The 26,002-nt window shown below is 37.6% G+C and overlaps 1 protein-coding gene across 1 annotated transcript; it reads right to left on the bottom strand.

Annotated features, from left to right (window-relative positions):
* Window positions 1–15,462: 15,462 nt before the first annotated feature.
* TSPAN19 (tetraspanin 19) lies at window positions 15,463–26,002 on the bottom strand (the record flags this gene model as incomplete). Its single annotated transcript, XM_071737273.1, is given in 7 exon segments — window positions 15,463–15,548; window positions 16,806–16,974; window positions 20,285–20,410; window positions 22,180–22,246; window positions 23,513–23,672; window positions 25,749–25,821; window positions 25,916–26,002. Coding segments are annotated over 7 exon segments (768 nt in total), but the record flags the coding sequence as incomplete, so codon positions are not given.

Raw genomic sequence — 26,002 nt, 5'->3', positions numbered from 1 at the left:
TGCATTCATTAGGAAAAGGGAATTTTGCCACTACGTTTTTTTCTAGGTAGGATAATGAATAATGATACATTTTTTCCCTGTAAATATGGGGAAGAATACATCACAAAAAAACCCCATACAAGTTCCATCCCAAACTGAATTCACTGATTTAAAATGTAATCTGTTCAGTTGTGTTGAAAGTAATTACTCCAATAACTAAGGTAGAGCAGAGAACAAGGCTTACGCCTTCATCTCCTCCACTCACATTAGAGATGCAGATGTGCTACTCTGCTTGCTGCTCCAGCTGAAGCAAATGGGACAGAAGGGGAGCAGGAAGATTGCTGGTCCCATATTCCACACCTTGTTCTCTTCAGTGTCTACCTAGGCAGGTCTGCTGATGCTTCAGCAGAGGTGATGATTGCTGCTGCTGCAGCCATGGGGGTAAGACTTGATGCCAGAGGGAAGGGATGAGCATCTGATAGCCAATAGTTAGGAAAGCAGAGATTTTTCTTGTTATCTTGCAGAATTTCCTCTGAGAGTGACATGCATAGCTTTTCACTCTTCCTTTTTTCTTAGAGATAGTACCGTAATGTAGTGGTGACAAACTATCCCCTGTGCTTGAGAATTTAGCTTTGGCTACCAGCCTGTTGTTCCATCCTCTTCATATCGTCAGGTCCCACTGCTCTGTTCCAAACTTCATTATATTTGCTGTTTTTTAATTCTTGCTCCAAAATGATTAGCTGAGAATTTAAGCTTTGCTTTATAACCTTGTGCTTTATAACTTCGTGCTCTGTGCTTCACAAGCCTTTTGGCCTTCTATGAAAAGGTCACAACATCAACAGACATGGGAAGATCAACAGACATCATTTACCTGGATCTGAGCAAAGCCTTCAACACAGTCCTGCACAGCATCCTGGCCTCCAAACTGGTAAAACATAGGTTGGATGGATGGACCACTTGGTGGATAAAGAACTGGCTTGACAGCCATACCCAAAGAGTGGCTGTCAATGGGTTCATGTCCAAGTGGAGGCCAGTGACAAGTGGAGTCCCTCAAGGATCAGTATTGGGACTGGCCCTGTTTAATATTTTTGCTGGCGACATGGATGGTGCCACTGAGTGCACCCTCAGCAAGTTTACTGATGACACCAAGCTTTGTGGTGTGGTGTGACTGACACGCTGGAGGGAAGGGATGCCACCCAGAGGGACCTTGACAGGCTGGAGAGGTGGGCACATGCCAACCTCATGAAGCTCAACAAGACCAAGTGCAAGGTCCTGCATCTGGGTCAAGGCAATCCCAAGCACTGATACAGGCTGGGCAGCTGATACAGGCTAGGGATGATGTGATTAATACAAGGTATTTGGTTTTAAAAGATCTGTAATGAAAGCTAAAGTATGCTGAAGTAAAAGGAAGACTTACTACTGACTTCTAGGGCTCAAGCTTTCACTCCAGAGTGTAGGTTCTCTGCCAGAATGTCCCACTATCATCACAGTCAAATTGCATATTTTCTTACTCAGAAAACCTATCTTACTTACTTTAAATATTTGAGAACTCTACTTGGCCTTTCTGAATTTTTCCTTATGTCAGGGATAGTCGAGAAAAAAACTGTTATTAAGAACGTGAAAATTACTTTAAAAACCAAAACTTCAGTCTGCACATGGAAAGCAGTCTGAAGCATTAATTATTATTACAGTGTCTATAAGGAATCCATTTTGGTGTCTTATAATACTGGTCCTTTTATGGTAGGAACACCATGTCTGAGACTAGGTTTTATAATGGGTGTTAATATCAAGCTTGCCTGACATGAGTGAAGGATGAATCAGCACAGACCCTGACACAGGTGCAGGTTCTCAGCCCAGTGCCGTAGTGCAGAGCTTCTCACAGTTAAAACTCAAAAACACTGCCACGGCTTAGCAGCTTGGGAAGACCAAAAACCAGGAGAGAATTATTCTCTATTACCCTCCCTCTCCCCACCCCCCCCATCAGCTCCACCCTCCCAAATGGAAAATAAAAGGGGAATAAAGACAAGAGACTTTAAGTTGGAAATTAAAAAGATTGTAAACAGATTTACTGGCACACGCGAAAAACAAAAACATATGGGATAAAGAACAGAACTACAAATGTATACAAGTATCTATATCCAACCCGATCTCGATGCTGGCAGGGATGGGTGCCTGAGGGCCCCTTGCAGCACGGCCGACTCAGGAGGGGCTCCAGGGCTCTTCCCAGCAGCCGATGGATGTGGATTCTGGAGAGCAGGTGGGGAGCTGGGGATAAAGGAGCGCAGGGGAACAGCAGCGCAGCGAGGAGCGGGGGAAAGAGAGGAGGGGCTGGGGCCTGCCTGAGCTTTATAGAGTAGGGGCAGGGAATGGGAGGGAATAGACCCCTCTGTGTGCAGCCCCTATTCAAGTCTAAAAACCCTCCTTCCCTACTCAAACTATGCCAAACACCAAGCAAGTAAGTGAGATGGCAAAAGTCAGGAGGCTGAGTGGCTATATTTTTTTGCCCTGTTTAAAACTTCCTAAATTCATTTTTTTCCTCCTGGGAGACAGAGCTCCCAAATCCATTCCTCAGTGTTGTTACCTCTGTCCTTCTTTCAAAGATGGAACAGAGATTGTTCCTTCCTTCTAAACCCCAGCTGCAGATGGTGATAATTCAGTGGTTAGAGCTCTTACACCGACTTGCCTGAGGGCTGTCTTATAACCCACCATTCCTCCAGCTGTATCTGGGGCTCTGCACTTATTAAGCTTTCCAAGAGAGTATGCAAGAGGGCAAATTTCACCTCCGCCTCTGGAATAGCAGTGATCTGAGAGAAAAAAATGCCAGAATCAGTGGGGCACAAACAGGTGACAAATGGAGTGTCTTGCCCAGCAACTGGGACACATAGTTCTTTAATGGGATGTTCAACTTATTTATTTACTTCTACTTATTGTTGCATCTTATTCTAGAAGTGCTCACCACCTCTATGTACTCAGTCACATAGGAAACTTCTGCTGCTCCTCTTCTGTCTCTCATAGTAAGGAAATAGGGGTTAGCCACTGAAGGTGTTCAAACTTCTTCAGATGAAAATGACATTGATTATCCATTTTATACTTCCCCTACTTGAACACTGTTGCTCTTGGCCTACCTGTCCCTAACTCTGAGTTCAGTTTGGGATTATTCCTTCCCTTCTGTTTTTGGGAGCCACTCTGTCATGGTAAGAGGCAAAGTGGAGAAAGAAGGAAGTTACTTCTATGGCATAAAACAAGCCCATGACCCCATTACATTTCTCTCTCCACCCTGCAGAGCTCCACTCCCTGATCCTGTCTCCACAATATCCACTTTGCAAGCACCTTCAAATTCTCCATGTGCTGGGTGAGTGTGTGGTTGCACCCAGAAATCTGCTTGGCTGGAACCCTACATGGTCAGTGAGCTCTGAAGATACTGGCTGGGTTGAGCCCTTCAGTGACAAGACCCAGCTGGTGAATTCTGATTAGGCTTAGGGGCAAAAAACCGTCTGAGCTTTGGCTATGGAGATGGATGCACTTCACAAGAGAGAGTTAAACAAAAGAAAGCAAGAAAAAAACTAATGATATTTCAGAACCACAGCTCTGAGTTTCTATATTGTCTGTGCTTGTTTCTTTTTTGTGATGTGAACTTCAGTTAAAAGTGGATTCATTATTTGTTTTAAAGGTTGGATGATCATGTTATTTGCTAACCTGAGGGCACTCAGCTGATGCTGTAAGCCTGGTTGTTGCTTGATCTGTTCCTGTACTTACAAGTGTTATCATTGTCAAATATGAAATGATATGCTGAACTATTGTGAAACAATGTGTCTCATGACACATTTGTCTGCGGGCAAGTTGTGTTTATAACTGACTTGGGATTTTAATTTTTTACAAATAATTTAGATTTCTAGTCCTAGTTGAAATATATGAAATAGTTGAAATAGTCCTAGTTTCAAATAGTGAAAATTATTTGAATTATAATTAACCCCCGTGAAGCTACAGAAAGTGTGGATATGAAGCATCTCTCACACCACCATTTATAAAAGGATAGCAAATGCACTAGGAATACAGTATGTATGTTGTCATTTATTTTTTGAAGAACATAAATAAAATGAGCTACTAGAGCTGTTAGCTTCCTCTTTGCCATTCAGAAATCAATCTGATATTTGTTTTTAACTCAAATAAATTGGAAATAAAATTGTGGAGGAATTTAGAAAAGCATTTTAGGAAGGACAAGTGATGCTAGAGGTTTTAATGATTTTGTTTTCAGTTTTACTTCTCAGGATTTTTCTTCTTAAGGCAGCATAATTTCTGGATTTTGTTTCTTTTTGATTTAAAATATGTAGTTTTACTGAAACCAAAAGCAGAACTCTCCCCAACAATAAATGAGGGCTGTGATTCCTCCCTCAGTTATTTATCTTTTATGGTTTTAGGGATGCACAATTTTCAGCTTTAACCCCTTAAAAGATGAGGAAGTTCATTGTTGACCTCTGATGGTGAAGACAGTCCAGGGCTTATCAGAATAATTGAGAGTACCACCCATGCATACCTCATTTGAGATACTAACACCTGGGGATATATTAGAACTTCTTGGACTTACCGGCAAAAATGCAACTATTCCATGCTTCAGAAATTCTGAGGATTTAAAAATTTTCAGTAGCCATCCAGAGACCACAAAAACTCACTGGTTTAATGGCTAAGCATTTTCTGGGAGAAAAATATTGTGTAGTGCCAACAGATCTTTCAAACTGTAATTTAAAGATTTCAAGATCCAGGGTCCTCTCAGCAACACTGGTTGGGTAGGTAAGTCATATACCAAGGTTCAACAAAATACAAGCAGAGACCAAATATTGTTTTAATGCAGAGGACAGGTATACTGCAACTTCTTTTCTAAGTAATTTCTTGCAAGCCTTAAAATCATTAGTGGTGACTTTAATGGCAAAGAAGCTGACAGCACCGTGGCAAATCTTTCACATGAATAAAAATCATGCAGGAATTCTATAAATCTACATTGCTGAGAGTGGAAGAAAGACTGTTTCCTGCCTAGGAAAATTACTTCAAGCTAGAAAGGAAACATAGATGTTTCTCTGCTAAGCATGAAGCTTGGGCTGAATGTGGCCTCGCCTATTTCAGTAGAATTGACCTTTTCATCCTATGGTTTCAATTTGTTTCTATAGCTGCTGATGCAAGAAACTTGTTGGGAGCTGCTCTTAGTCAGCTGCCCTTAAGGCTAGCTCATAATTATTGAAGACAATTACAAGATATGTTAAATTATTATGTGATGTTATTTGAACAGGTTAAAACTCATTAGAAACCACATTAAAACTTTTTTTCATTATTGCTATGAAACAGTCCAGTACCTCATTTTTTGTATCATAGGCAAATTTCTCTGATGTTAGAAACACACCCTCCCATGTACTATACTGGCCTACAGTCATGGCCAAGAGGATTAAGTGTAAATTCAGGATCATTAGATTTAGGTTATAAATCCTTTCACTGCCATTAAGGTCTAGGTGAGGGAACAATCTCTTGGTAGTGATGGCCTGAATTTCTTTTGCTTCTTCAGTCCCTGTTCAAACCTGCTTGTTCTGGCTGCCACGTTGCTTGCTCTGCTCTGCCAGCTGCACGGGCTCTTTAATAATGTGTACCCACAGCTTGAATCTCTGCATGTGATCCTGCAGAAATCATTTACACTCTGAACAACAGTTCATAGTCATCAAGGAGTGCAGGGAAACTTTTGTTATCATGTCTATTTGCAATTTCTCTGCAAGGCTGGTCTTTGTAGATGACTATTGAGTGCTTGGCTGGGGGCTGACTGTCCACCACAGCTCAATAAATGATCCTGTTGACTTAGTTACTGACTGATAACTTCTCTCACATTTAGTAGCTCTGATTCATTCAGATTTCACGGATGTTTTCTTCCAGTTTGCAGGAAGTGAAAGTTTGTGGATTAAATATATTTTTTTAATTCTATGAAACAGCATGCTTAAGTGCATTTAAATGTCAAAAGACAAAGCTTTTGGTTTATAACTTAAAAATTGATGTCTCCATTTCTTAAGTAATAGAATAAAAATTTAAAAAAAATTTAAAAACCCAAACAAACCAAAAAACAGATGTGACATGAATTAAAATAAATAACTTGAAACTACCAATCTAGAAAATAGAATACTAGTAAACATTTGATTTGGGAAATATTTGTCCTGACATGCCACATGGCACACTGAAGTAAGGGAGGCAAAAGTTATGTAAGTTTATAGCATTCCATTAGCTACACAAGTCCTGAGAGCGTAGCAATAATCAGGTTCTAACAGCAAAATTTCAACAGAATTACAGTTCTTATGTCTCTTAGTTACATCTTGAGTGCTTGATAAAGCCTTTTAGGAGGCAAGTAGGAGGCAAAAAAGAAGTGGTGGTGATTTCTGTCTCTAAACTGAAAGATTTCTGCTGAGCTGCACCTTTCTTTTTCTTTCACAAAACAGGAGGAGAACAGGAGGAAGACTGAAAAGTAACTTGGCTTGAGGGTCTTTCAGAGATCACATATTTCTCTGGCTGTGGAGAATAAAAGTCTTTTTAAGCACTAGGCAAAAAAGTCCAGCAAATTTGAAAGATGGGGTCAAAGCTTTTCTGATTGGAATAAAATTTGGCCAGTATTAATGGACTCATCTTAATAGGGTTAGCTAATACATAATAGAAAGTATTTCTTATATTGTCAGTGTTTACACATCCAGAGGAATTCTTATGATTCAGGAGTTATATAGAAAAAATCTGTAAACCTAATTAGTTATTATTATCTCAAAAATTTTTATTTTGGACAGCTTAGCTTACTGAGCTCTCCAGCTTTTGATGTGAATTTGTCAAGAATATTCATAATGTCTGAGAAACATAAAGTCATAAGTGTAATTTAAACTATGAAAAGGCAAGAAATCATTTTTAAACTTGCCCTTGCCTTTATTGGATGTAAGAATTGTAACAAGACTGAGTGATTATGCATCTTTTGGTATGTTGCAGAGTCACTCTTTTTGAATCATAGACTGTAAAAATTTGTTTTATTGGACTGAACATATATTAGGGCTAAATTCAATAGGAAACCAATCTGGATTTTACCCCCCATGAGTAAGTAAGTTTAACATTCAAATGGTTTCACCCACCAGAATCTTCTGTCAGCACAGAGATATTGCAATCAATAATCTCTTTATTGCAGGAGTTATTTAAAGGCACTTTTGCATTACAAAACAAAGGTAAATGGTTAAAAATACTAGAAATTATAACCAGGAAATATGAATTAATCTGAAAATTTATTCTATTGCACTTCACTGACAGTACCTATTTTAGAAGATTTTTATTTTCTGCACTTACATGAACTCCTGGCTTTTCTCTGCCGGATACTAATGAAAATGCCTACAGACTTTTTCCCTAATAATGCAGTACTATAATGCATTTGATAAAAATACCTTGGTACCATAAACAGAAATGTTATCCAAACTTGTGTGGTTTTAGACTGGATTCACCATTGATGGTATAAGGTTTGTGTAAATCTATGGATAGAGCTGTGTGGCCCTTGTCTGGATTTAACTGGCCTCAAAAAAATTGCTGAGCACCTTTTTCCACTAATAGAGAGCAGAAGTACTGATTGGTGCTAATCAGAGCAGACATAGCCTGCTTATGCTTGGATTTTAAGCAGCTTGGTTTAAATTTTATAGTTTATTGTGATCCTAGCATGTGAATTCTGACTTCTAGTATTGGAGAACCTGACTCAGTGGAACTAGTATTTATTACAGTGCTGCCCAACAACTCCCAAAAAGATCACTAAATGAATATACAGAATTAAAAAGCAGGACCTATATCCATAAGGCATAAGATTTGAAACAAGTGAGTCAGACAAATGAAGTCAAAAAGGAAGTGTTCTTATTCCATTTTTCAGAGGGGGATTTGAAACAATAAGAGATGAAAAGGCTTGTCTACAATGTGTGACACACAATATGTGAATGGCAGTAAAGAAAAATTAATCAAGAGTTTCTGAATCTCTGTCTATTGTCGTAAGTACAGCACTCAAAAACTGATTTCAACATTTTATTTCTAAATCAAGATCCAGCTAAAGGTGGTCTCAAATAACTTTTTTAGCTTAAACTCTCTATTTACATTTCTAATAATCCTCACAATAATTTATCCAGTTTTATATATAACCCAATCAGTGTATTATATATGTGTTAGAAAATACAGTCTAAAAGAGTTCTTATCCCATTGTGACATATGAGCTATTCATCTGTTGCTATGAAAGCAGCAAAGTGAATATAAATACCTTCAGTTCTTCAGCATTGTGGTTTAGGCTCTGTTCTTGCTCACACTGTTATTCATCTTGAGGAACACCACTAAGAGAATTAGTGTGAGGCAAAGAAGAACTTGCCTTTCTCTTCTTGAACTGTTTCTTTCAGCTTTTACAGCTACGCAGGACATGATAAAATGTATGCCACACAAATAAACCAATTACATCATTATGTGAAATATATGTATTTATATATAAATTTATATATAATTTATATATATAAATATATATATAAATATATATAAATATAAATATAATATATAATATATATATTCTCATATATGTATTTGTATATATTTATATATTTATATATATATATTTATATTTATATAAATATATATATTATATATATATATAAATGATGCTCTTAGTATCTCTTTGAGGGAAGGAAATTGTAAAGGCTGTAAATAAATATGGAGAAATAGTCCAGTGGCCTTTTTCCTCGTCATGTTTGCAGAGCCATACCAACATTGTAAATGTGTTTGCTCTTGTTTTTTTCATTTGTATTCATTATTTCTAAAAAAAAGAAGTGTCTATAGGAAAAAATATGATCAAATCTCAAATGAAGATTTTAAGCTAGTGCGCAGAGGCAAGTGTCACTAAGAAATCTATAGTCTTTAGCAGTGACATGACACAGCATTTTGGAGAAGCACAGCAGGGACTCTGCAATTTGCTTTTAAAATATTTGCTTATCTCTGTTACTTTTACTTTGGTTTCTCTAAAACATGACTATTCTCTAATACATGGATAAGATACTTAGCTAGTGTGAATTTCCTTAGATGACTGAATTTACTGGGATTATGCTGAGAATTTGAAAATTATTAGTGTGCACAGCTGTCTATCAGAAGTAATGAAAAAGAATATTTTTGTTTCTAGTAAAGGACAGTATTAAAAGTATTTCAAGCTATTTACAGTTATAACCCAGCATAATGAGCATGGAGCTATGTCATGCAGAACTATAGGGCAGCAGATTTAGGAAGTGTGCTAACATTCTAACTGCAGCAGCATTTCTTAGAAAAATGCGACCTGATTTTATAGCCAGAGGTTGCACCGCCCAATCATTTAAGAGAACATTACACTCTTTATTCTTCAATGAACAAAAAGGAAGGGGAGGCTTGTGGGAATTGTGTCCTGTTCCTTGCACTTCCCTTGGGCATCATAAATGTCTGAAATTAGCAGTATGTTACTCCAAAGCTGTCAGGCCCTTTGCTTACCCTGAGAGGCCCTTTGAATGTCCTCCCCACTTCATGATCTCTGGACACACAGAAATGGAACTGAAGTTGGGTAGAGTGATACATTCTGTATCATAACCCCAACGTAGTGTATACAGACAAAGTCACACCTGATACCATTGATCTGTCTCACAGCTTTCATTTTCATTTCCTCGATTTGATTTTACAGTTCATAGACAGCAGGTGCCCTGTTGTGTGTTGCTACAGTGAGTTGGGTGGTGCTGGCAAAATACACAGGAGGAGTTGGGAACCCAAAACAGTCAGACAAATTTAGACCAGCTGCAGCTAGACCAAAACTCCAAGACATGCAATATTCCCAACTCTAGACAAGCCAAATGCTCACAAAATTAAAGGTTTAATAATTTTTTACAAGCTTTTTGAAAAATTCAGTCTGTGGCTTCTGTTCCTTAGAAAACTTTTTAAAAGCCTTTATCTTTTACTCTAAGCTTTTCTTTTCAACCTGGAGGATTACACATGAACTTTTAATGAAAGACATTGTTCTCACAATGAGGAGAATCTTTAACTTTAAGACAAAAATGAAGTATTATCTTGCAAATAACAAACCCTGAGAATTAGCATATACTAAGATTATTAAAAGCTTTAATTAAAATAAAGCCAAATATAAAATGTGTTTACATAAAAGACAGCACTTGGTGTAAGCTAACTTTATAGTTAGTTTCCAGTAGTACAAGTGCAGTCTTGAAATTTCCAATGCATGAGAACACTTGCTTGTATTTGTAGACAAAAGTATTTTAAAAGATCATTCAAGGAGTCCCAAATCACAACAGTTTGCAGGGGGAAAAAAAAAATCGTGTCTTTTCAGGATTCTGAAATGCTTTATCCAGTTGATCTGGAATTAAACATTGACTGTTTTTGAAAAGTCTTCAAGTCTTATTTAAATCAATATTTTAAAAATTGATTTACTTAAAAATTGTTCACTAGCGAAAACTGGGCTATAAACATGTATCATTTCCAAGGGAAAATAAATGATGGGAATCTGGCTGAGAAGCTTTGTTTCACAAAATGTGAAATATACAGTTCATTCTAATCACCTTATTGTCATAAGAGATAAATTCTGTAAGTTCTGTGATCAAAGCACTGTGCAGGGCTGCCTGCATGTGTATTTAGCATACTTGAGGCTTAAGAAGGTTTTTTAACAAAAGGTCACCTTTCATTTTGAAATATCATTAGAGAACTGGGATCATATTTTAATGTCACTACCTCTGTTTAAAGCAAAAAGTATATTTTTTACAGTTTTCTTTTTTTGAATTCTAAACATTTTAATAAGAGTGGAGAAACAGAGCTTGGCTAGTGATTATTCAAAGAGCTAGCAACTCTGACTCACTTTAAAAAAACCCTGTTCACACCTTACTTTTGTCTTCTACATTTTCATGCTAGGTGTTCCTTTTCTTTACTTGTTGATGGTTAATAGTTTCCTAACTGCTATTGTTCTTCTATGAATAAGTGATTTCTATTTTTCATTACAAAGAGCTTTTCATCCTAGACAAGTCATCTTTTTGATCTGTCCTGTTCTTTTGAGTTTAGCTCCTCAAATTCATGGAGGTCATACCTGAAATAATCCCACCTGTTCAAGACCAAACCAATATTTAAACTATCTGAACCTGTTGACCATGAATAAGAATATGAAGTCAGTAGGACCATCTCACTGAGTACTTTTAGGGCTACATGAAAGCGACTGTGTAACCACAGTCTCTCTTTCCTTCCTGCACTGATTTGTGTAGAGAATATTTATGATTTCTCCCTTCATTCACACTAATAATCCCTTGCAGGAAATGCTGTGAATCTATAACATCTCTAGTTTATCATGATACTACTTTTAAATTAGCTGTACTGGGTTCACTCATGAGGCATTGAGCTTTAGCACAGCTACCGTGAGTTTTTTGCTGTGCCATTCCCTTGAAGCACAATGTCTCTGAGCACGCTTCTCTGACAGTGCAGTGCTACATAGTTATCACCTTTAGACTTAATCCATGTTTTAAGCTGTGGACTATGTACAAAATGGCTATGTTATGGCATGCTGAAAGTCTTGTGTTTATTTTTCCATGCCCTGTATTATTCTTAAGCTCCCTGTGTCCTCTAGTGTCTACCAATCAGAATTGCAGAAACTGGCAAAAAAATATTTGTTTCCATTTTCTTATCTTAAAACATTTTAAAAAAATTACTTTCCATCCTGGAAAAAAATTCTTCTCTATTCTTTCTCATTTCTTTTATACTAAATGTTACATCCATAGTGATATTTTTAAAGTTAATTCTTGCTAAGCAGTAGCAGCATTTCCAGTAGGATTGCCAATTTTATACATAATCTTCTTGCACATATGTGTATTTCTAGTATCTAATTACCTATCTGTTTCCTGGATATTTTAGCAAGTAGTATGTATATTTTGTAGTACATGTTGGTGAAAGGTCGTGGTAGGTATTATGCAGTATTTTCTTACATTCTGCACCACATTCTTCTCTCGCTTGAGTAAGCCAAATTGTCTCTGAGGACAATAGGAGCTGCTTCTATTCATCCTAAAATAATATTTGAATACAGACCACAGTGCATTTTTGGATTTTAGCCTACAGTGGAAAGCCAGTATATGAGCACATAATTGACAATCACTTTGTAATGCAGACACATTAGGAACAAATTTAGATTCCACATGTGACTGACTTTATCTGGGGCCTTCTGAATTCTAGACTATGTAATACTAAATCCCATTAATCAGTGTTAACCATTTCAAGTTACAGAAAAGATAAAATAGTGCAACTAGGTTTCCACTCAAACCAGAAAAAAAAAATTTCTAGAGGGTATCATTCTACAATGCCTTCTTAGGAAAAGCAGAGTTAATTTCTTTATAGGAGTACTTACTTTCCACATGCCCTAAAATAGTTTTCCAGCTTTTACATGGCTGCATTTAAGCAGATAATCACATCTCTAATATCCTTTTAAAACAAGGGAAGTGCATAATTACTTGTTTTTAGTGTAAAAAATTGGTGAAACATGAATAGGTATTTATTATATTTGGATGCAATTCATTGTACTACAGGAATAAAGAACCATCCCAAGTGGATTGAGCAGAATTATTTGTATATCTGCTAATTCCTGCTGACGTAAGTATTCTTGTATTTCTGAAAATGTAGCTCTTGGAGGGAAGGAGGCACTCCTGTGCTAATTTGACTTGCTGTCTCAGGAGGAATGCACAGAGCTTTGACTTTAAAGGGCCCATGAGCCAGCTGAGAGTTTATGAACAAGGATCAGGTGACAAATCAATGCGAGTGATTCTGTGGCATCTATCTACCAGAGGCTGCTTGATCAAGAAGGTGGAATCCATAATGACTTCCATAGGCAACTGGGGGAAGAAACATCATGAGGTTCTTGAGATGGGGAAGAATAATCCATGGTACAGGAAGCTATGGTGCTTCAACAAGCTGGACGTTCAAAAGTACATGGATCCATACGGACCTGGCTGATAGCACTGAGCAGCCAACTTCTACCGTCTTCAAAATGTTACAGAGTTTGGGGGAGATTCCTGATAGCTGAAGAGAAATAAATGTCACAGCTGTCTTTAAAAAGGACAAGGAGGGCATGGGAAACTACAGGGTGGTCAGCCTCACCTTACGCTGTTGAAACATATGGGACAAATCCTCCTAGAAACTCTTCCCAAGCACATGAAAACTTCAGTCACTGGGAACAGCCAGCTTGGCTTTGCCAAGGGCAAATCATGTCTGACCATCCTTGATTACCTTTCTGTGATTAGATGATTGGCTTAGTAGGAGTTGAAAGCATAATGACTACTAAGTACATTAGTAAGGCCTTTGGCATGATTTCCTGTATCTTCATAACCAAAGTGATGATACATGGGCAGAATAAGAGAACTTTTGGAAGAAAACTGGCTCTAAGAATTGTGATCATCAGTATAAATTTGAGGTGGTGGCTGGTTCATTATGTCACTCCCGAAGGATAAAGACTTGGGGAAATTCTGTTAATGACCTGATTGATGGGATTAACTGTACCTTCAGCATCTCTGCAAGTGAAAGCAGCTTGTAGGAAGAACAGTCAGTAATCTGGATGGCAGAGTTCAGAGGGACCTTGAGAAGCTGGAGAAATGAGATGACAGGGAACTCAGGACTTTCAGTAAAGAAATCTGCGATGCAATAACCCCGTGCAGCAGCATGGGTTGTGTGTGGGGCAAAAAAAAAAGTGGGGGGAAATCATATTTGCAGAAAGTACCTGGGGCACCTGCCAGAGAGCAAATGTGTCAGCAGTGTGCCTTCACAGCAGTGAAGACCAACTGCATCCTGGACTCTATTAGCAGATGTGCAGTCAGCAGACTGAAGAAAATTCTTCTCTGAGTGCTGCATCCAGTTCTCCAGTACCAGAAAGACATTGGCATACTGGAGCAGCTCCAGCAGAGGAACCCCATAATAGTGGTCCAGAGTGCATGACATGGGAGGAGAGGCTCAGAGAACTGAGTTTGTTCAGCTTGGAGGAAAGAAGCCTAAGCAGAGATGTTAATGCTGGCTTCAACTATATACTGATAAGGATGGAGCCAGCTCTTCTCAGAGGTGCACAGCGGTAGCTCAAGAGAGGAAGGGCACAAGTTGTGACATGAAAACTTCCTGTCAGAAGTAAAAATTCTCCATGTGAAGGTGACCAAGCACAGTAACAGGTTGCCCAGAGAGAGCGTGTACCCTCTCTCATTGTAATCAATACCAGGAGATATTGAACACTCACATGGACATGGCCTTGAGCAACCTGATCTAAGTGGCCTTGCTTTGAGTAGGGGACTGGACTCACATGTCCATTTGAATCTATATTGTTGTATGGTTCTACAATTCTGTATTCAGTTTCTACGATGAATATTAGAAGCATGGAGAAAAGTACATGAAAAGCAATTATATCCTGCTCTGTATATCAGTCCTGTTCAGAAAAACATACCTACTCTTTAATGAAAAAGTAGCTTCTGTTATCTTACCATGTTGTTAAGATTTTAAAATATTGTTTGTTACAATGAAGATTATATTTTAAAATTATATTTAGAAGCTAAGATTTAGATTCTTGATCTTGATTTTCTGAAGTGCTCTGTGAATTGCGAATTAAAAGATTACTGAGTTTTTGTGTCTTTGTGTTATCAAACTGAATTACATCAATAACAAGATTAAAACATTTTAAACCATCACAAGGCTCAAGGTAACAGGTATGTGCCATTCTGAATGCAGATAAACCTTTAAGTGGAATGAAAGGCTTCATTGCCGTATTCCTTAGATTTTCACTAAAAGAACAAAAACCAAACCAAAATAAAAAAATACAAGTTAGGAATTCAGACTCTGTTCCAAGCACACCATTCACTTCACAATTGGCACATTTGTTTAACCTGAAGTTCTCTAACTAAGAAATTCAGCCTGTGGCAGGCACTTAAAAAGGAAATTTTTTAGACTGTATAAAAAGAAGTTACCCAATATTTAAGCATCAGAAAAAAAGATTACTGAAATGGAATGGTTTAGATGAATTATAATTAAGAATTCTCCCATCTCCTCTTGTAATAGCACCCCTTCCTCAGTTTTCTTCAAGATATTCCAGGTCACCTCACTGCAGAAAAGGTCTTTTTCTCCATAGATTTTATATTCTCTTCAACTGCTTCCTGTCCTTGCAATGCACTTTGCAATCACAAGTCAAGTCAAACATTTCATTCCAACACCTGCGATGGTGCTTGAATAGATGGGAGTTTGTTGGTACACAGTGCTTATTGTACTTATTAAAATTAAAATACTTATTAAAATGTACTTATTAAAATGCTTATTGTACTTAATTAAAAGTTATGGAAAGCTTCACAAAATTTCAGACTGTGCCAAAGCCAAATAGCAATTAATTGATATTTATCCCCATCAGAAAAGCAGTAGTTTGTGGGTTTTTGCTGAAAAGTAGTCTTACCTGTATAATTAGCAGGCTGATAGCCTGCTGATAGTAATTGAAGTTAAGATAAAAACATTGTTTTCAAACCATGTATTTAAATAGTCTTCACATCTGTAAGCAAGCAGAGATGAACAGATTTCAAGAAAACAAAGTTCAATTTTTTAATTTATATTGCATCTTTACAAGAACATACTTAAAAAACATATATAATAGAACTTCCTGCATTGTTATGGTGGGCTGTAATATTAACTTGCCAGAAAGCAAATACATCAATAATATGTACTGCAGAGAGCTAGCTGTAATAATTTTAAAACTATTTAAACTAAACATATTGTTCTTTAGTAAAACTGATATTTTTGTATGGAACTGTTCCAGAGCTTGTGACCTAATTAAAAGGGAATGTGGTTTTGTGTGAGTATAACTGAGAGATTACCTTACAAGTAAATTCTTGAAAGAATACTTTCATATTTTCACTGACTCTCATACATAATGCATCCCAAAACGGACATGCATATTTTCCAGATTACAGTCTATGCTTAATATATTGCTTTAAAAATGAATTATATATTATAACATAGATTAAAATAGCTAAAAATAGAATTAAGTATATAAATAAATCTTTTATATACTTTGAAGTAATCTTTTAATAATGATGACAAGGGTTTGTAGAAACAGGGAACAATTCCAAACAGATGAGTGAAGGAAGACAATGTAAGATGTTATTTGACAACATCCTTTCTATTAATGACTGCTCTGCATTGTCAAGGAACAACCTTTGCCCACTGAATTTCTGTTCTCGTTAGATAGCCCTATTAAGACTGAAGGGTTTGTAGAAGACAAGAATATGCATCACTTTGCTCCAGCTCATGTGATGATATCTGATGGTCCTTTGCAAAATAGTCCTTAGATATTAAGAAATGTCAATGCTAACACAAACAGGTGTCAGAAAACAAATCTCATATTTCAATTCCTTGCTCATTCCTCTTATCCTGTAAAGTGTTGGAGATGCTCTGGAAGAAGATGCAAACAGTGACACCTGTCACTTTCCATTGCCATCGTTGATTTGCAGAGCACATATTTCTGAATGCCAAGATATTTACTACTTCTTTAACCACTACTAAGTGTTCCTCTGATATTGACCAAGCATAACACCTCTTTTCTTGAGGTATCTTTAACTGAGAATTGCCTATATGACTGCCACCTTATGCGTAAAAACCAGTGCTCCAGAATGACCAAGGATAAAACAAAGAATATTATTAATATTTTGGATTTGTAAGCCACATATTTGTGGAAAATATGTTTTGTATTTTGTTTTCCAAAACCCATTTAAAACAAAAAGTTACATTCTTTGAGGTAAAGGTATTTCTTACTATATTGTATGTTGATTCCCTTGGGACATCACAAAACCATTTCTTCAGACTAGATTTTGTACATTAACATGGAATCTGAGTACCATTTTATTTGTTTTCATTCCTTTCTCGCTGTGTGACACTGTAGCTTCCACAGCATTCCATGTAGAACAGAAATCCTGTAAATTGCTGACTCCAACGTTTGTTAAAACTGTCAAACAGGGGATTTTTCCCCCCAGTGAATGATAGCTCTTAGTTGATTACATTAGCAAGGCATTTTCCCTCTCTGTTCAGTACAGAGAGGCTTCTGCAGAAGATGCTTCACCCTTGTGAATGTAACATCTCATGATATGCACTGGATAATCCAGATTTAAGAACAACATGGATGTTTTTCATAACAAATGCAGTAAATGAGGTCAGATTTTAGAAACATTTTAAGAAGTAATATCAAAAACAGACACTCTGCTTTATGCTTATCTAGGAACTTACAAAAGGATTTTAAAAACTTTTACCTATTTCTTTGTCAATTCTAATAGCATATTTGCAAACATTCTCTACGCTTAGCAAACAGGTCTTTAGAAAGTCTCCCTAATCCAACTTATGTTTTAACAAGTCTCTTGCGAACAAATAGCTCAAACTTGAAGCACAAAGCAAATCCTGCACCCTAAATTAGATAACTTAGCCAAAACCATCCTTTCTCTGTAAAAAAATTTAATTTGAAAAGCTCTGTATTTTCAGTTTAAAAAATCACCAGCTTTAAGCCATACATTAAATTTTGTGAAGAACATAGAAAAACATAGATCTTATCTAATACTGTTCATCATCTTAGGGTTTTTAGTTTTCTCATGTCAGGTGCCAATGTTAGTTACCTGGAAGCAGGTAACACAAGACTTGGGGATGGTAGTGTTTCATTGAAAAGAGTGAATACAGTTCCCCCTAGTATAGTTGGTATTGACCTGGTTTAGATATCACAGAACTTTGAGATATGATACAATTTAAACAGGGTTGGTGATGGGTAGGTAGTTTTGCTGAAATCTGTGGTGCCACAACAGTGCAATAAAGCTGAGCTCAAGTATACCAGCACATGAACTGCTTGGATCCCCACAGGTCTATGGGACCAGATGGGATCCACCCAAGGGTGATGAGAGAGCTGGCAGAAGAGCTCACCAAGTATATCTCTATCATCTACCAACAGTCCTGGCTCACTGGGGACATCCCAGATGACTGGAAGTTGGCGAATGTCACGCCAATCCACAAAAAGGGCTGGAAGGAGAACCCGGGAAACTCCAGGCCTGTCAGCCTGACCTCAGTGCCTGGCAGGGTTATGGAACAGATCATCCTCAGTGTAATCACACAGCACCTGCAGGATGGGCCAGGGATTAGACCCAGCCAGCACAGGCTTAGGAAGGGCAGGTCCTGTCTGACCAACCTGATCTCCTTTTATGATCAGGTGACCCGCCTCATGGATGAGGGGAATGGATGGAGCCTACCTGGACTTCAGCAAGGCCTTTGACACCGTCTCCCACAACATTCTCGTGGAAAAGCTGTCAGCCCACAGCTTGGACAGGAGCACCCTGTGCTGGGTTAGGAACTGGCTGGAGGGCCCCAGAGAGTGGTGCTGAACGGTGCTGCATCCAGTCGGTGGCCGGTCACTAGTGGTGTCCCCCAGGGATCAGTGTTGGGCCCAGTTCTGTTTAATATTTTTATTGATGATTTAGAGGAGGGGATTGAGTCCATCATCAGCAAATTTGCAGATGACACTAAGCTGGGGGGAAGTGTGGATCAGCTGGAAGGCAGGAGGGCTCTGCAGAGGGACCTGGACAGACTGGAGAGTTGGGCTGATTCCAATGGGATGAGGTTCAACATGGCCAAGTGCCGGGTCCTGCACTTTGGCCACAACAACCCCATGGGGAGCTCCAGGCTGGGCACAGAGTGGCTGAGAGCAGCCAGGCAGAAAGGGACCTGGGAGTCTGGATTGAACATGAGCCAGCAGTGTGCCCAGGTGGCCAAGAAGGCCAATGGCATCCTGGCCTGTATCAGGAACAGCGTGGCCAGCAGGTCCAGGGAAGGGATTCTGCCCCTGTACTCAGCGCTGGTGAGGCCACACCTCGAGTCCTGTGTCCAGTTCTGGGCCCCTCAGTTCAGGAAGGAGATTGAGGTGCTGGAGCAGGTCCAAAGGAGGGCAGCCAGGCTGGTGAAGGGACTCGAGCACAGATCCTATGAGGAGAGGCTGAGGGAGCTGGGGCTGTTCAGCCTGGAGAAGAGGAGGCTCAGGGGAGACCTCATCACTCTCTACAACTCCCTGAAAGGAGGGGCATGGTCTTAAGTTGTGCCGGGGGAGGTTTGGGTTGGACATTAGAAGGAATTTCTTTACCGGGAGGGTAATCAAGCATTGGAATGGGCTGCCCCAGGAAGTGGTGGATTCTCCATCCCTGGAGATATTTAAAAAGAGACTGGATGTGGCACTCACTGCCATAATCTAGTAAATGCAGTGGTAGTGGATCAAGGGTTGGACTTGATGATCTCTGAGGTCCCTTCCAACCCAGCCAATTCCATGATTCTGTGATTCTATGATAGCTGAGCTGCACCGTTGACATAATGAGGTCATCATTAATCACTAGGGAAATCGTGAATACAATGAAAGAAGACTGAATTTCCAAAGGGCAGATTTTAAATATACATTACAAATGCATTTGTAATCTCGAGTCTAGACATATATGCTTTGTGAGCCTTCTGGATATTATCTTCAATGTCTGTCATGAACTATGTACTTGACTTCTTCAAGAATTCATACCAAGGGACTTAGAACCAGTCTATAGAAGCATACTAAACTATACTGAGCTGTGAAGCAGTAGTATTTGAAATTAAAACTCATGATGCAGAATTAATTTGAATGGTGGATAACAGGGCACTGGTAAAAACATCACTAACAACTTCCAGAATAATTGATCCCATATGAAGGCTTTAAAGGACTTTACTGAAAAAGGGAACAACTTGCATTCTGCCACAAAATTTATTATGATTAATAATTAACTATGTGTGCTAAAAGTGTTAATTTGCAGGCTCATCTGAGGCTTTAAGTATTATTTCTGATAGAGTCTCAGTGCAACATCTATTCAAATGCTCTCACAGTAGGAGCTCTGCTTTGAAGTCAAAAGCATCTCTACTTGTCCATGGTTCAGGTCAGTCTTGTAAACCTAAGCAGATGCATAGCACTGTCAAAGACATTAGGAAACACATTTTTCTTTTCAGTAAGTAAACTTCAGTGACCAGATCTCTTTACTCCTACACACACTGACAAGTCCTCAAAACCCCTAATCTTAGCCAGAGTAACCCATACAAAGAATCTGCACACCCCCATCAGATACTATTTTGAAAAAATAATCCTTTGCTCAATTAGTTGTTTTTTTAAACTAAGTTCTGATTGGTATAAACATTTTTTATTGATGCAGCATTTTTGGTTCTGATATTTTGTGGGTTTTTTTTTTTATTTTCTAACATTACACTGCACAGCATTCAGAATGTTCCACACAGGTTCCTGCTCAACCAGACTCTCATTCCCATATTCAGAAATAACTTCCTCAATTCTTCCATTGATTGTGGACATGTTCATAAATATTTTTAGCTGTTAGTATGCACATATTGATTGATATTCAGGTTTCTTCAAGGCTTACTTGCAAGCAGCAGCAATTTTTCAAATATGATCTAAGATATGTCATAGCCATGGCACTAATGTGAAAGTTGAAAGCAAAAGGGGAAGATAAATGAAGTGACCAAAATCCCATACATAGATAGCATAGGCAGACACAAGGTGATTAACCCAAATGGAGTCAGAAGAGCCAAGGAACATAGTTTAGATGCACCTGGTCTATCATGAAATACTAAGTTTTAGTTCTCATTTTTTATAAGCACAAACTCAAAATTGATTCTGCATCTAATGTGATACAAGTTTATGTGAGTACTATACAACCAGGCCAGGGAATGTATTGCTTTAATCTAGGTGAGGTAGCAGCTTATGCTGACCCTTGGTTAGGTCTCTCTTTGAAGAGCTTGTTAAAATACACCTTCAGCTGCAATGGGAGTGTACACACTGATTGCAAAGAACATGATTAGATTGTATCAGTGAATACAGGCAGAGGAGAACACTTCGGCAACTGAAAGGTTTCATTAAAAAACATGAAATAAAAGGCTTCTCCAAAACTCCCTTTCTATAGCAATCCTAAAATAATAGGCTATAATAAATAGGCCTAAAATAATAGGCTATAAATAAAGCCTTCTCCCTTTCTATAGCAATCCTAAAAACAAAATTCAAAAGCCTGCACAGTGAACTATGATATTACTATAATTTATTGCACTTCAGAAACATTTAATGAAGGTTGAGATCAAGTGTCATTTCAGTTGGTATAAAATAAATTTAACTGCAATCTTTCAACCCATTTTCCTAGCACAAATAGCTAACTCCAGAATGTATCATTCCTGACAGTTCAAATCTCTCGATATGTAAAACCGTCATATAAACAGGGAGAACTCCATCATTATAAATTAACATTTAATGAAGAAATCTTGATGATACAGATTCATTTTGATAGAGTAAAAACCAATTTATTTGTGGTGTACCCTGTCTGAATAGCAGCAGGATTTGAAGAACTGTATGAGCCTTGAGACTAGGGTTGTGAGTGGTTTTGTCAAACAATCTAGTTTGGAACTATGGAATAGGGCCAGACCAGTATGGATTCAGTACAGATTGTCTTCCATATAATGCTGCGGAGGAGTGCTCAAACTATTGAGTTGCTATATGTAGAAAAATAAATGACTGAACAAAGTTTCAAAGCAGTACAGTTACTAGTAATGATAGCTATGCTGTTATTTATTGTTGCTTCCAGGCTGTTAAAAAGAAAGATGCATGTACTTATATTAGGTGTCTACTTAGAGCTAAAATGCTAAAACTCACATATTTTGCATGTCATGACACCCATGAATCCTACTACCAATTGCACATTGGACTTTTGTTATCATTTACTATCATGCACAGGTTAGCTTTCTCCTACTTCTGCTGAAGTCTAGGAAAGATGGACTTACTGGGTCATCCCTCAAAAAGGAATAAAGCTGTCCCTTACCCCTCTGGAGTCACATTCCTGAACAGGAAGAGTATGTTTTGTTGAAGAGGACAAACTGGAAATATAGTTCCATGCACTCTTCTTCTCCACTATTGAACCATGCTGCTTTCCTCAAATTAAGTTCTCCACATCTTCTGCTATTCCTGGTTGACATGTATAATGCTCATGTTCAAACAAATTGCATACAGTGAGAACTACTAGATATTAGATTTTTAAAAATTAATTTCACGAAACTATTTTGAAATTGTCATCAGTCTCACATAATTTATTTACATACCTCTTCTTTCTTCACAAATATCAGCACCAATATTGCCATCTGGGTAGCAAGCACCAGGATCTGAAAACTAAAAAAATGAAAAAAACCACAACAATTCATGCATAAAAATAATACTGAATAAGAGAGCAGTGCAATAAATAATTCCAGAAGCTCATGTATACTTCTTCATGACTATTATTGTAGAGTCCTTCCAAAAAAATAGCAGTATTTTTCCTGGAAAACCCCAGTGACATCAAAATGATGTCATAGTCTAAGAGGCAGGCTTCAGACAAAGCACAGCTCACTGATTCAGTCTTAAAGACTCTTTTGGAAATGAAGAATAAAGATGTTCTTAAGCAACAGTGCTCCACGGAAGAAAATTATTATTACTTTATCATCTGTTTGAATTATCATGGTAGCTAAGCTTCATGCCTAGTCAAGGACTCCTTTGAGCTATACGATGCACAAAAACCCCAAAAAGATAGTTGATTTTTTTCATTTTCAGTGAGACTAAATTTTCACCTATAGTATCTCAATATGGCAATGCAAGATACTATCATGAGGCTGTAAATGAGACACATTTCTTTTTCATAATTTAGTAAATTGTGAGGTAAACACTATATGCCTAGGCCATTAGCAGGTAGGAAGTAGGAAGCCGGGTTATAGCCCTTAGGCTCCTCTCATTCTTGTGCCAGCTGATATTGTGTTTAACAAATGAATAAGTGGAACAGTTCTCTTCTTCAGCCTTCACATAGTCTAAAACAGATACCTTAAAAAGAGTGACAATAAATAAAAGACAAAGGAAAGAATGTAATCAAAATCATCATAAGAATGTATGGTTACAGTGTTATTTTTCAGAAATCAAAGTGTTCTTCCCTTGAAAAACAGGAATCGTACATAAATATGGAGTATCCAGGTAGGTCAACATAGGTAACAGCTTTTTTATCATACTCTCCTTTTTGATAAAAAAGCTGTACTGTAGCTACCTGTGTCTTCAACCTGCAATATTTTGGGGCAGGCTTTTCTTTATTCTTCAGCACATACCAAGCTTGTGAGAACTTAGAGTATAATTTCAATACCAAATTAATATTGAAAACCCTAAGTTTATATATACTGTGGTTATATATTCTAAGTTATATATACTGTGGTTAAAATCTTTGCTGCATCCAACTGCATAGAAAATATTCATGCATTGATACAAACGGATCTCCAGTTTTATTGAGATTTCATTTGAGCCAGACCTTTACCTAAAATGATCTTTCTAACAGGAGGTCTGTTAAGCACTTTATGTGGGAATTGCAACATAAAGACAGGATCACAGTTTTCATCCACACAAAATTCCCTTTCACTTTACAAGAAAGCTGGAGTCTGATTTACATTTCCTGTAGCTAATAGACATTTGACTTCCATAACACTTCCAAGGAATCCCACAGCTGATGTAAAAGTAATAGCAGATCCAGTTCCAAGTAGTATACAAGAAATATATGTCACTAGCTGGTTATTGCCTGCAGAAACTGTAACACAGTGCATTCGTATTGTTACTTTTTTTTTTTTTGAGACTTCATCTTAAAAAGCATATTCCAGAACAATAATCAAATGTTTGCCTTGCCTTAACTGAAAGGATGGAAATGATAACAGGGTGTTATTATTACTTAGGCTTTCTACAGTCACAGAAAGAAAAATATATATTTTCATAAATCCAGAGGATGGTAAAAACATAGGAGATGTAAACAGAACATACTCAGCAATTCAAAGCACTCACAATGAAACCAGAGAAATCAGAGAACAACCATAAGTTTACAGATTTCTTCCCTTTGCCAAAAATTAGTAGCATGTGTGCAAATACTACATGGACATGCACATAGATCTTATTAAATCCAGACTCAGATTCAGTGCTGTCCTGTGTCTTTGTGACTTGCCAATTTCCTTTTTAACCATTTTGCATAGATATGGAAAGTAGTAGGGGTTTTGTTACTTAATCTCAAATGCTTTATCCCAGATTTATGGTATTGGATGGTTCCCATCCCATCAGTTGAGAGCTGGAACCTTGACATAATGACACAGTTTATGGGATGATAGATGCTTCCTTTTAACCCTTTTCCTTCCCAGAAGGGAATAATAACAATAAACCAAAAAAAGGTATAACAGCTATTATCTCCCAAGCAATAAGTGAAAGAATAAAGTGTGCCAGGGAAGGTTTAGATTCGATGTTAGGAAAGATTTCTTTACTAAAAGGGTTATCAAGCACTGCAACAGGGAGCCCAGGGAAGTGGTGGAATAATCTTCCCAGAAGGTATTTAAAAGATGTGTAAATGTGGTGCTTAGGGACATGATCTAGTGGTGGACTTGGAAATGCTAGGTTAGACTTCATGATTTTAAAAGTCTTTTCCAACCAAAAAGAGTCTATGATTCTTTTCTATGATAATAATGGGTAAATAATGAAATATATTCAAATACATACAAAACACCATTGCTGCAAGGCAGACACTGGGAAAGTCCTCAGCTGGACTCAACAGTAAACAGGAACTGGGTTCAGGAACGTACAGACTGGGAATGTACGGATCAGGATTGAAGACAGAATAATGGACAGAGTCCTCCCAGGACTCCAGCCATGGAAAAAGAGAGCTTGACCCTCACGATTGCTCAGATTTACACCGAGTGTGATGCATATGTGATTATTGGAATATTTTGTGTGGTCAATTTGGGTCACATTTCTGTTGCACTTGTCCCCAGAGAAGGGTCACAGGTGTGATTCCACTTCCACCCCTTCATTTCATTTCATAAGTTTAGTAGAAGCAAGCAGTGACCTTGGTTTCTATAGGAGTAAGCACAAGCATACCACTCATATCCTTCCTTCTGCAATAACTACAAACATTGAGTGTTATCAGTCCTAGAAGCAGACACTGTCTGAAAAACGTGCTCTTCATTTCAGAAAGTGGATTAACTTTAAAGAGACATAACTGAAAGTAAAGTTACTAAAAAGAAAGTTGGTTCTGTCCTAACTCAAATCAGGAACCCATAGACAAGGCAGACAATTGTTTCAGAGCACATCTGTTGTTCTATGACCCAAAATTTCACAGAACCAGAGAATGTGAGGGGTTGGTAGTGACCTCGAAAGATCATTAAGTCCAACACCCCCTGCCAGGGCAGGATTACCTAAAGTGAGTCACACAGGAACTTACTTCTCTAAGAAACAATATGATATACATTCTGAGAAAAAGGAGTACCTATATGGAGAGCCCCAAATTCATTCCACCCAAAAAGCCACTTACAGGATTTATAATCCTGTCAAATGCAGACTGAGAAAATAAATCAATAAAACTGATTCATCTTAAAGCTGTAAACCAAGAGAAATAAGTAAATAAAAAAGTAAATAAAAAAAGAAATGGTAGCTATATGAGTATTTATTTTCCCCTATTTTGATAACCCTACTGTCTAATGCTAGAAAATTTACACAACAGAAAAAAAAAACAAAACATGCATTTCAAACCAATACTGCCACCTTGTGAAAAAAAAAAAAATCTTTCACTGTTTCTGTAGATTTATCCTGCAATTATTTGGAACAAAAGAAAAACTCTAATTTTACTGACATAACTCACTGAATAAATTCTTTCTGTCAAGTAAAAGCCACAGGCCAAATGTCAAATGCATAAGGCACAGAGCCTGGAAAAAAAAAGGAGAAATATACATTTAATTAAAAACTTCTTTAAAAAAAAATCTGAAGCTGCTAAATAAGAAAACGAAAACAGAATTTTACCAAGAAGATTCAATTGAAGACATTTAAGTAGTACTTCTGTATCACTATTTTATCTTTCATTTTCATTCTTCTATCTTTAGTTTTTAG

This window comes from Heliangelus exortis, chromosome 1, assembly GCF_036169615.1.
Source record: "Heliangelus exortis chromosome 1, bHelExo1.hap1, whole genome shotgun sequence".
NCBI lineage: Eukaryota > Metazoa > Chordata > Aves > Apodiformes > Trochilidae > Heliangelus > Heliangelus exortis.
This window is presented reverse-complemented; position numbering and strand designations above follow the sequence as displayed.